The following is a 12,373-nucleotide window of genomic DNA, read 5'->3' as shown; positions in this document are numbered from 1 at the left end:
GGGGGCTGCGAGGGGCCTCGCCCAGGGTTTGGGTCTCGTCCTGCCGTGGGGGAGCGGAGGTGGAGGCGGAGGGCAGGACCAGAGCCCGGCGGGGGGCCCCGGGGGACACCGAGGGGACCAGGCCCTGGGAGGAGCCCCGCGGGGAGGGGAGATGTCCGCGGGAGGGGAAGCCCGGGCCGTTGGGATCTGGGAGCGCAGAGGGTGCAGCCCTGCCTTCCCAGCACTGCCTGTCTCCATCGCAGCTGGGGTTGGGGTTGGTGCTCCATGGCAGCTGGTGGCGGAGGGCGAAGGGCTTCTCCTCACCGACTGCTTTGCCTCGGCAGCTCAGCCAAACGCCCACAATGGAGAAGTACCATGTCCTGGAAATGATCGGCGAAGGCTCCTTCGGGCGTGTGTACAAGGGACGCCGGAAACACAGCGCCCAGGTGAGGCGAGATGTGGCAGGGGAGAGGGCCAGGGTCTGTTGTGTGGCACTGGGGATTGATTTCTGGTGGCTGTTGTGTTCCCGGGCCCAGTCAGAGCTTTGGGACTCGGCACTCATTCATTTTTCTACTGATATTCCTGTCCAACTTGTGCTGTCATGGAGTCATTCAGGTTCAAGGGACCTCAGGAGGTCTCTAGTTTATCCCCTGCTCAAAGCAGGGCCAGCACTAAATTCTGATCCTGCAAAACTGCAGGGAGAAAGATCCCACAGCCAGTGGTTGACTATACTTGGAGTGAATGGTTTTTCCCTATATGAAGTTGAAAGCTTCCCTGTTTCAGTTTGTAATCCCTGTCTCATCTTCCCACCTTGCATGTCTGTAAAAAGCCTGGCTCCATCTTCTCTGAAACCTTTTGGGAATCACAAGATTACTATTTGGCTTCCCTGAGCATCTTTTCTTCAGGCTAACCAAGCCCATTTCCCCCACCCTCAACGTGTACACTATGTGCTTCAGCCCCCTCACCATCCTGGTGGCCTCTGCTATGCCCACTCCAGCCTATCGATGTCTTTCTGGGCCAAAAACCAGCCACAATATTGCCAATATGGTCTAACAAGTGTCAAGTAAAGGACAATAATAACTTCCCTCAAAGTCCTGCCTGTTGATAAAGGCCAGGGTGCTGCTACTGCTTTTCACTGCCAGGGCACACTACTGGCTCATGTTAGGCTTGCTGTACACCAGCGTCTCTAGCTCATGTCCCATGTTTGGACTGTTTCTGGCAGTCCTAGTTTTGTCTGTGCTCAGTGATTATATTTCTTTGCATTAAATGCTGGTGTGCAAAGTACTGTGAGTACCTGTATCGATGTGTAAGGGCCTGGGGGGAGCCCCAGCGCTAAGGGATCCAGTGTCTCATTCAGTGTGCTCAGCTGGAAAATGATGAGTCCCGTTTGGGTTAAACATGGTCTCTGCCAGGGCGGGTAGGAGCCTGGTCTGATCCCAGCTTTGCCTGCTTTGAAAGGTGGTGGCCTTGAAGTTCATCCCCAAGGTGGGACGGTCTGAGAAGGAGCTGAAGAACCTGCAGCGGGAAATTGAGATCATGAGAGGCCTCCATCACCCCAACATCATCCAGATGCTCGACAGCTTTGAGACCGACACGGAGGTGAAGGGGGCTGCTCTGGGCAGATGCTTTTGCTTGACTAGGGCAGGCGAACAAGGGCTGACCCCTGCTATTGTAAGGACCTCTTTCTCGGGAGATGCTGGTGACACTTTCCCAGGGCCTGGTCAGTGTTTTTCAGAGCCCTCCAGTATGTGTGAGGAGCCAGCACCTGTCTGGGCTGTGTGGGGTTCACTAGGTCATATGAAGAGGTGAAAGAACTGGACAGGGGGTGTGTGATGCAAGAGGAGTGGTTTGAGATCACAGGATGACGATGACTCCTCAGGCACCTTATCAGTCTCTTCAGAGATGGACTTTTCACTGATTTAAACTCTCATGGAGAGAGTATGGTAAAAAAGGACTGAAGACTGTGCTATCGGACATGAGGGCATGAAATAAAGTAATTGGGCAGCTGATTCAAAACAAGCTCAAGGGAATGATTCTGCCCACTGGGCTTGGAAGTACCATTCTGGCCTTGTCTTGTCCTTCCCCCTTCCCTGGTTTCTGCTAACTTCTGAGATAAGGACAGCCACAAGACCTATGCTCAGTGCCAGGCCCTTGCTGCAGTGCAGCCATGGGGGCTCTCTTCCATCCCAGGTCCCAGCCCAAGCTGATGGGCTGTGCATGATGACACCCAGCATCTGCCTCAGATTTCCTACCCTACTCTGTCCTGGTCCCCAGGGCATGGTGGGGATGCGGCTGTGTGAGTGCCTGATCTCACCATGCTGCTCTTCTCCAGGTGGTGGTGGTGACTGACTATGCAGAGGGAGAGCTCTTCCAGATCCTGGAGGATGATGGGAGTTTGCCTGAGGACCAGGTGACTGTCATGGTGGTGGCCATGCAGTGTTTGCTACAGGATGGAGAGAACAGGATTTGTCTGCCTGCAGGCAGCAGGTCTCTGCCATGGGCCAGGAGACATCAGGAGGGTGAGGGTGCCTCCAGGGCTTTACCTGGCAGAGCTTCTGAAGGGGATGGAGAGGGGGCCAAGTTGCACTGGGGGACAGTGGGGTCCAGCAGGGACCTTGGTTTCCCTATTACCTCTCCAAGGACCACAGCACCAGCCTGCTGCCTTGGCCATCAGCCTACTCCAAGGAAGTGCTGGCCCATGGCTGGGACTGGTCCCTGCCCCAAACAGGGCAAGGGCAGGGGTGAGGGTACTGGGGGAGCCAGGCTGTAAGGGACCCCATGGTTGTGCTGGCTGATGGCACCATGGGACACAGGGTGAGGCTCTCGTGTCTCCGGCAGGTCCAGACCATAGCTGCCCAGCTGGTCTCTGCTCTCTATTACCTGCACTCCCACCGCATTCTGCACCGTGACATGAAACCCCAGAACATCCTGCTGGGCAAAGATGGCGTCGTCAAGCTCTGTGACTTTGGGTGAGTGCTGGGGGCTAGTTTAAGGGGGACAATTGGCCTTGGGACAGCCAAGGGGTGTCCTGGGTGCTGTAGAGGAGGAGGGAGGAGTGTGGAAGGGAACGTAGATTCTGTGCATATTTAGAGGTTGAGCAGGGATGGGGCATTTTGGACTCCAGAGGGAAGAGGCGTTGGTAAACTCGTAGGGAGCTCCCTGGGAGCTGCAATGGATGTTTCATCCTGAAGTGGCCATCTGTTCTTTGCTCTGAGCAGGTTTGCCCGTGCCATGAGCATCCACACCATGGTGCTGACCTCCATCAAGGGCACCCCGCTGTACATGTCTCCTGAGCTGGTGGAGGAGCGGCCGTACGACCACACAGCAGACTTGTGGTCTGTGGGCTGCATCCTGTACGAGCTGTTTGTGGGCACCCCTCCCTTCTACACTAGCAGCCTCTTCCAGCTTGTCAGCCTCATTGTCAAGGACCCTGTCAAATGGCCCATGGCCATAAGCCCAGTCTTCAAGGTAAGGGTGAAGGCCCTGTCTGTGGAGTGAGATCAGGTAATGCAGTAGCAGCTTTGGCCTTGCCTGCTGCCCTGGTAGGTCACTCTTAGGTTTTATGTCCCCTAACAGGGATTTCAGAACATAGAGAGGGATGAGAGCTGGGCCTCCTGGGAGGGGAACCCTTATCACCATTGGTCCAGAAACTGGGAAACTGGGGCCAACAGCAGAGGAGTGATTTACTGGGCTGGGAAGGGAAGTGTCTTCCTGTCTGCCCTAAGCACTAGAGCCACTCCTTTCACAAAGCCAGCAGGGAATGCAGGCCTCCTGGATGCCTTCACTGGAGGAGACTGGTGGGTACACTGTGGTCCTTGGTGGGTGCCGAGCATAAGTCACTGTCCCTAGCACTGTGTTGCCCTGTAGAGCTTCCTGGAGGGACTACTAATGAAGGACCCCCGCCAGCGCCTGTCATGGCCAGAGCTGCTCTCTCACCCCTTCATTGCTGGACGGGTTACTGGTGAGTACCAGCTCTTCTTCCAGCACTGGCCAGGTCCGTTTTCTCCTCCTACTGCCTAGAGGGTGGGAGGACCTGCCCTTACCACCCTGGTCTTTGCCTTCCTCTCTCAGCTTTCTCCAAGTACTGACCCCTAGCTCCGCCCCTGGGCTTGCTCTGAGTCCACCACGATTCCCTTGGGATCCCAGAGCCCATCACTTTCCCTGTGTCCCAAGGGAGAGCTGCTGATGAAGTTCTCCTCTCGTCTCCCCAGTGATTGATGACACAGAAGAGCATGGGATCTCAAACCCCTTCACCACCAAGCTGTCCCCAGAACTACAGGCCCTGAAGGAGCAGCAAGCCCATTCCGTGGCCCCCAGGAGTGGCCAGTCCAGGATCCTGAGAAAGGCCCGGCAGAAGATGGTTGAGGAGGCACAGAAAAAGGTGGAGGAAAATGTGGGATTCCCCTGGCTGTCTCCCACAATCAGGGCAAAGGAGGGAGACTGAAATGGGACCTGTGGGAAAGACGGAAGGTACATGGGTCAGGCTGGGGTGTCAGCCACATACAAGGCAGGATGTGGGGTCCTCAGGGTGGTGGGGACTAGAGGATTCATCTGGCTGGCTGAGTAACTCTGCCCTGACCAAACTTCTCTGCCACCACCCAGGGACAACTGAAGGCAGGTGATGCATCTACGAAGGACTCTGGCAAAGGATGCCCAGGGCATAGACCCAGACCAGCTCCAGGGAAGGCACTCCTTGGGGAGAGGGAGCCACCGTCTGCATCCAACAAGAACCCTGGTGTCCTGCAAGGAAAGAGCAGCATGGCAGAATGGGAGTTGGAGGAGCCTCCTCCCAACCGATGGTGAGTGAGGGCTAAGGCTGGGACAGGAGGAAGAGGGGAAGGCAGGGTTGTTCACCGACTGCACTATTTCCTTGGCCAGGGAACACAGCATCACTCGAGACCACAAGCGGGAGTTTCCTGGAGCAGGTGCCCCTCCGCAGCCTGGTGCTGGCAGGGCAGAGCCCCGGGGCAGGCGCAGCATTGAGACTGTAGACCTGGAGAGTGAGGTAAGACAGTGTCTTGTGGTGAGGACAGCAGGGTCCAGTCCCCAGGGGCTGGTACAGAGACCCTGGGGCAGGTAGGGTCTGTGGCACCAGTCTTTTCTCCTCTGTGGCTAGGAGCTGGAGAGCGATGAGGAGTGGCAGCACCTGATTGAGGCCACTGAGCCCTCGGCCATGCAGCTGAGCACGCCACTGAGCCTTCTGAGGGACCCTGCCTTCTGGCACCGTGTCCAGGCCCGCCTGGCAGAAGCTGCTCAGCAGGTGAGTGATGGCTGGCCCAGGCAACTAGGGACTGGGGACATGGATGCCTCCTTCTTCCCCAGAATTGGGTCTGGAGCATTGGTAGAGTCCTCAGTCCAGCCAGCAAGAAGAAACTCTGCTTCTCCAGGAGTCAGAGCTCTCTCATGCACTTAGCTTGCCATCTGCTCCCCTGCTGTCCCCTGCCTGAATGGATTGAAGGGCTGCCCCACTGCTGATTATGAGCTCTTCTGGCTTCTCCGTGTCCAGGTACTGGAAGGGATGCTGGAGGGAGCCTCCCGTCTCCGTCCTGTGCTCCGTGTTGTGGGCAACCTTCTGGCTACCCGGTGTGACTCTGAGCTGCTGGACCACTTCTGCCAAGAGCTGAATGTGCCTCTGTGCCTGCTGTGTCTAGCCAAGCAGATCCTGGAGAGTAGTAGTACCAAGCAGGTGGGTGTAGGACCCCAGAGAAATGTGGGCTCCTTCCAGCCCTGCAGAGTGCTGGTGCTGAGGAAGCCCTGGTATCTTGCTGGAGCTGGCTTACAGGATTGGTGCCTCTTCCAGGCACCCTTGAGAAGGGGGAGGTTCTGGCAGGGAAGGATCCCATCGCAGTGGTGTAGGGATGGCCAGCAGACAATCCCTGCTCGCTGTTTCTTTCTGGATCCTGCAGCAGCCCTGGTGTATCACAGTGCTGACAGACCTTCTCATGGTGACTTCAGCTTATTTCAGCAGTGAATGCTACCTGGAGAGTGAGCAAAAGGACAGGTAGGGACAATCCTCTGTGCTCTGAGGTCCCTTGTGGCCACTGTGGGGACCTGGCAGTAGATGGGAGGGTGATGTTCATACTGTGTGGCTGGAGCTGTTTCCGTGAGGAAGCATCATGGACTAAGTGCTTCGTGCCATATCGCTGTGCTCACAGGGGCGCGCTTTCCATGGGTGGGACTAATTAAGGGGGAGGCACAGCTGACTAGAGTCCAGTTGTGCTGCCTGCTGACAGTGACCCACAGTGCGAGTACGTGCTGCCTGCTTCATTAGCCAGGGCCATATAGGCCAGGCCAGATCCTGTCCTCACAGCCAGGGCCCATGTTTCTCTGCTCTCCTCTACCCTTGCTGCCTCCCCCAGCTTGCAGGCCTTTCGGGACAGTGCTGGCTGCTTCCTAGCCCTGCTTCCAGAGCTGCTGGCTGAGCCAGCCGACAGCAACATGAGACTCTGCCAGCAAAGCCTCCTGGTAAGGCTGCCCCTGTGTCCCTTCTCTCTGCCCTCTCCCCCAGGGGCAGGAGCTGTGGGACTGGGTGTGCATGTCAGGGGGGAGCCCAGTCTGAGGACCCTGCTCCCAGCTGTGGGGTCTGATGCACTCTTGTCAGGGCAGGCCACCTCACCCACTGGGAGTTTTGGGTGGCATCACATGCAGAAACACAGTCTCTGAGGGGGAACCTTCCCTGGCTGTGCCTGCATGTGTACCCCTCTCTCAGCCAGCATGCAGCTGCATGTGCTCCCACACAGTAACCTGCCTGGTGAGGACACTTGGAGGTCCCAGAAGCTCCAGCACATGAGTCCTTCTGCCACCTCTGCTGTCCCCTCACAGCCTCCTCCCCCATCGCCCTTTTCTCCCATCCCACCCTTGATCTGAGTGATGGCCCCTCTTGTGTCTCCCCCAGTGCTTCACCCTGCTCTGTGAGAGCCTGGATATGATGTGCCTCTCCGTCTCTGCTCCCTTCTATGCCAGTCTGCAAGAGGACCATCAGCCTCTGCTGAACAAACTCCTTCAGGGATCCATCTTGGAGCCGCCTGCTCTGCGAGGTAGCAGTGGTGGCAGCTCGACGCCTTCTCCTGGGGTTCCCCCTCTCCCTCCTGCCCTTGGGCTCCCTCAGAACACTGAGTGCCACTGCAGTGCTGTTGGCCAGAGGAGGTGGCTGAAGCTTATCTGCCCAAACCCCTGCTACCCAGTGCTCTCCTGTTCACTACCTCAATCCCAGATCTCACTCTCCTCATGTCACAACTCTGACTTTTCCTCTTTTGGCATCCAACCCCATCCTGCTGCCCCTCAGCATCCCTCACCCTTGGCTCATGTCTCCCAAGCTCTGTCCCTGTGCAGGTACAGCAATGGATGCCAAGTCAGCCCATGACCAGAGCCCACGTGTGGCAGACTTCTTCACAGCTGCATTGGCTGCTGCCTGCAGCATCCCTCTGGAGAGGAACGGCTGTCGGGAAGCCAAGCAGCAGGTCAGGCCAGCTCTTTGTAGGGCAAGGAGGTGTGGTCCCCACAGGAGCAGCACTCCTTTGCAGAAGAGTCTCTCTTTCATCAGTAGAGGGGAAGGCTGAGGTCCTCTGGCTTTGGTGGTTGCAGGGCTGGTGTTTGCAGGCTGCTCCTTCCCAGCCAACAGCTGAGCTTCAGGAGTCTAAAGACTCCCGAGTCAATTAAGAGACTCACACTTAGGATCTGAGCTGTGGAATGGGCTAAGTAAAGAACTAGGCAATGCGAGAAAACAGGAAGAATTCTTACACGACAGTGATACAAACTGTAGGAAATCTGAAATTTAATGGACAGTAAATAAGAGGGAAAACAAAACTACAGATCTACATTTGATCCTTTAACTCAACTCTGAGTCAATAAGGAGAGAAGCAGAGGAGGAATCTCACACCTCACTCATCTCAGCTCTGGGACTGTGCATCAAAGCCAGTGTTGGGTTATGGCAGATGGGCATCCCTTTGTGAATGCAGGCAACATGTGGAAGCAGATGCCTTCTTTTATTAATTTGTTCCTAGCATTAAACTCCTTAAGGTCTGTGCAGTGCTTCTGGTGCCCAGGGTGCAAAACAGGCTGATTTCTGCAGGTCGCTCAGAAGGTAGCTGAAAAGCTTATGGAGGGAGAGAGCCAGCAGCTTGAGAGGCTGCTGGGGAGACTGGAGCACCCAAGCTGCTCCTTGAACTTGCTCAAGGTAATGGCCCCATCCAATTATCTGGCTGTCCCCAGAGATGTCTGGACCTCTGGTCTGGGGTTAGGAGCATGGGGAAGGGGGAACTGTGGGCTCAGCCCCCAATGACTCCCATCTCCCTGGAGTCAGTTGTTGAATAAATTAGCCCATGGGGTGTGACTGGGATGGGCCTGGTCACTGTGTCCCTGTCCTCAGGGGCTGGTATGCATCTCTCCCCTCTGCCTTGCAGATCCTCTATGCTGGCTGCCATGCTAGCACAAGCCTGTGCCAGTGCCTGGGAAAGAGCCAGCTACTGTGGGGTTCCCTCATGCAACTTTCAAAGGGTGAGGTAGGACTGACCGCAGCCCCGGTGCTGGGGTAGGAGTGTGGGCAAGCAGGACACATTCCTCTGAGCACTGCTCAGACCACACTGGGGGACGTGTGGGGGGAAGAGTTTGGGGGAGTTTAGACTGGAGAGTGCAGTTCTCCTCCAGGGCCCAGAAATGTCCCCTCCTCCCCTTCCAGCTTTGCTGTCCCCCTGTGACTCCTGCTCCCTTGGCAGGTCCCCATGGCGAAGGTGTCCCAGGGGGCAGCCTGTGAGGCCTCTCTGTACCTGCTGGCCCTGCTCACTCCGCAGTTCCAGGCCTCCCCTCCCAGGTAAGCACCTGCTTTCACTCATGGGTGGGAGAGGAACATGCCCTGCCCTGAACAGCCCTCTGTCCCATACCCTGCCCAGAGCTGGGCTCCTGCTCCCACTGATCTGGACACACCAAAGTGCTGGGTAGTGTGGGTGGGTGTTGGGGATGTGGTGAGGACACAGTGTGGACAAGGAGGTACTGTGAACCAAGGCTCGCTCCTCCTGCAAGATGGCTGCTTCCCAGCCCTGGGTGTATTTGGATGCTGCTGCTCTGTGGGATGTGAAGCTGTGGGAGCACAGTGCCTCTCTCCTGGTCCCTGTGTTTCAGGCTTGAGGAGGTGGCTACCCTGGCTGTGGATCTCATCACCCAGTCTCCTGTCATCTCCCTTGTGGTAAGCCTGCCCATCCTGCCAGAGCCATCACTGAGAGCGCTGCAGAGCCCCATGTCCTGTCTGGGTCCTACTGTTGCTTGCCCAGGGTGGGATGGGGGCAGGCACAGCCTGGCTGTCCCTGCCCTGGGCCGAGGGATGAAGAGTCAGAACTGGGTGGGCAGATGAGAAAGTCCCAAAAGTTCTTAGCTCTTCCTGTCCCACAGGGTGCTGCAGCATTCCTCCTGACACAGCTCAGTCAGCATGGGGTGGCCTTGGAGCTCGGGGGAGAAGAGATCCTACCAGTGGTGACAAATGCGCTGACAGCGCCTGCTGAGGTACGGCATGGGGATAGAGGAGCAGGGGAGCCATGCTATCACCCCACTGTGGAGGTGTGCAAAGATGGGCTCAGGAGAGTGCAGGTGTGGTGCTGCTGCCCTCAGACCCAGCACTTAGCTTCAGCCTGTCCCCCACTCTCTCTTACAGCTTCAGCTCCCCCCACCAATGGGTGCTGGTCTCTACGATGGGCTCTTCTTCCTCCTGATGAAGCTCCTTGCCCAGGTACCAAATTGCCCATCTCCCTTTACCTGGTCCCTGACAAAAGACGTTGGGGCAAAAAGGCCTGAATGTGGATCAGTAATGGAGGCTGAGGCAAATCAGGGAACAGGGCAGCTTTGACTGAGCTGTGCAACCCCATGAAAGTCACCTAATCTCCCTGGGTTGTCTGTGGAACTCGAGGGTTGGTGGCAGAGTGGTGGGCACGTTGGAGTACGAGGCGGCAGAGATGCCCAGGGACTGACACAGCTAGCAGCTGCCTGGCCCCCCTCTCCTCGCGCTGGGCCATGTCCGTCCAGCCCTGACCTTCCCAAGACCATGGGGCTGGCAGAGCCATGGGAGACCAGGAAGCCCTCTGACATCTGCCTCCCCACCTCTAGGATGTGGCCATGGAACAGGGCTTTGCCACCTCAGAGCTGTGGACTGTGGTGTGGCATTGTGTGGCTGCGGTGCTTCGTGTGGGCAGCAAATGGGCAGCACTGGAGGGAGATCCCTCAGGGGCAGATCACCCTGCGGCAGAGCCAGACTGGAACCTCCTCTCCCCTCAAGGTAGGAGCTGCAGGACAGCAGGGCATCCTCCCTGGACCCTGCTCCACATCCTGCCCTCAGGCTTGCCCACATGTCTGTCCCTGTCCACATCTGCTCCCTGAGGCCAGAGGGCTCAGCGGGCTTTTCTTGAGGATTGCTGTTGTCCTCTGGGGGGAGAGGGGCTGGGCTGGCCCATGCTGTGCCCAGTGGGCAGCAGCTCAGCTGAACTGGTTGTGGAGGAACAAAAAACAGTCTGTGCTGCAGGGAACGCTCACTCTGGCAGGTGCGACCACCATGGGTGGAAATTGGTCTGGTTTGGGGTAGGGAAGCACAGAAGCAACCCTGCAGCAGCCTTGAGGCAGTACGGGCAGACAGAAGAGAGACTTTTCAGCCTTCCCTAGTTCTGTGCCTCTGCTGTGTTCCCCCTGCAGGCACCTTGCTCTTCCTCAGCCTGGCCCTCTTTGTTTTCACTCGCGAATCCCACCAGTGCCTTCCTCAGCTCACCCAGTCACATGGTGTCCTCATGATGACACTGAAGAGACTGCTGTCCCCTGGCTTCCTGGCATGCCTGGCACAGACGTGAGTTGTGGGGAGGGCTGAAGCAGGCAGAGCTCAGCCACTGAATGGGGCTTGGGCATGAGCACACAGGGGACTGAGAAGCTCCTGTCCTGGCACTTGCCGGGCACAGCTCACCTGCAGAGCCTCTGCTTAGTGCCTGGTGTGGGGAATGCTCTCTGCCTCTTGCCTTGATGTTTTTCTGATCACCTCTGTATTAAGCACTCTCTCTCTAACAAATTCAGCCAAGCAGGAGACAATGGGGACCCTGAGCTTGTCCCAGCTGTGGTCATCCAGGCCTGCCAGCTCCTCTGTTTCCCTTTTGCCCTGGATGTGGATGGAGACACCTTAGCACTGGTCATGGAGGCTGTGAGAGACACCCAGATCCCTGCCCAGCTGCTGCAGGTACCCTCTTGGCCCTGCGTTTCTCTTTCCCACCCCATACTGTGGAGACATCTCCCCACATTGCAGCCCCTGATGCATGGCACCACTTTACACCATACTGGCGGTTTCAGCCCACGCAGGGATGCAACTTGGGTGTCACACAGCCCTCAGAGCAGCTTGGCTGGCAGTTGAGCTCTGCACTGACCTGCTGGCAGCCTTCAGCTGCTGCTTGACTTGGCCCATGGGTGAGGACAGCACACTCAGCACTGCTGTCTCTCCTTTCTCCTTAGGTCTGCTCTCGCCATCTGCCCTTCTCGTACACTGAGCTCCCCATGAACCTCTTGTGCCACCTCGTTGTGTCTGATGAGCAGGTCATAGACCAAATGGTGAGGGAAGCTGCCGCTTCAGAGCACGTCGTTGCCTTCTTGACATCTGCCTTGTTTTCAGACAGCCTCATGCTCACAACTGACCTCCTATCCCTCTTGACTCACGTGGCCCGGGCCTGTCCGGAGCACCTGCCCTTTCTCCAGAGGATCCTGAGAGGCTCAGATATGGCCGACCAGCCACTGACCCGCCTGCTTGGCCACCAGCAACACCCAATACGGGCCAAAACTTGCAACCTGCTGGGCAACCTGCTCCGACATGGCCACGGATTTCCCCAGATGCTGCAGAGCCAGCCTGACTTGCTGGAGAGCCTGGTGGAATGCCTGGCAGATTGGGATGAGAGCGTGCGCAAGGCAGCCAGCTTCGCGGTGGGCAACGCTGCCTACCATGAATCCTCCCCGGCAGGGGCCCTGGGCAGGGCCATACCCAGGCTGACGCAGCTGTTGAGTGATGTGCAGGCCAGGACACGCTGCAATGCGGCCTTGGCCCTGGGCAACCTGGGCCAGCGCTGGGCAGAGCTGGGAGACCTGCTGATTGAGAGCAGGGCCCCCCACGTCCTGCTGGAGATGGCCTGCCAGGACCCCCGGGAGACCGTGCGGGAGGCAGCCCTCATCGCGCTGCGGGCCCTCAGCCAGCACCCTGGGATACAGCAGGTACTGCACGGGGACCCCAACTCCTTTGGGGGGACCTGGTGGTACTGTGGGGACCAGGAGCCAAGCTGGCGGATGACTCCTGTCCCTCTCTGCTCCACAGGTCCTGCTGTCCCTCAAAGCCACTGAGAAGCTGGCCCCGCTGGCCAGTGGTGACTCGCAGCCCACTGCTGGTGGCAGC

The 12,373-nt window shown here is 57.6% G+C and overlaps 1 protein-coding gene across 1 annotated transcript; it reads left to right on the top strand.

Moving 5' to 3' along the window:
- Positions 1-341: 341 nt before the first annotated feature.
- Positions 342-12,344, top strand: STK36 (serine/threonine kinase 36; the record flags this gene model as incomplete). The annotated part of the gene is made up of 26 exons (XM_010288724.1): positions 342-425; positions 1,438-1,578; positions 2,312-2,389; positions 2,818-2,948; positions 3,198-3,447; positions 3,847-3,940; positions 4,191-4,360; positions 4,582-4,778; positions 4,858-4,984; positions 5,096-5,239; positions 5,486-5,665; positions 5,886-5,980; positions 6,339-6,444; positions 6,875-7,016; positions 7,312-7,439; positions 8,051-8,155; positions 8,382-8,480; positions 8,694-8,788; positions 9,097-9,160; positions 9,364-9,474; positions 9,623-9,697; positions 10,072-10,240; positions 10,651-10,798; positions 11,020-11,179; positions 11,449-12,195; positions 12,296-12,344. Coding segments are annotated over exons 1-26 (3,889 nt in total), but the record flags the coding sequence as incomplete, so codon positions are not given.
- Between the last annotated feature and the right edge of the window lie 29 nt (positions 12,345-12,373).

This window comes from Phaethon lepturus, unplaced genomic scaffold (genome assembly GCF_000687285.1).
Source record: "Phaethon lepturus isolate BGI_N335 unplaced genomic scaffold, ASM68728v1 scaffold27316, whole genome shotgun sequence".
NCBI classification, from domain to species: Eukaryota; Metazoa; Chordata; class Aves; order Phaethontiformes; family Phaethontidae; genus Phaethon; species Phaethon lepturus.
Note: the sequence above shows the minus strand (reverse complement) of the source record. Positions and strands in the feature narration are given on the sequence as shown.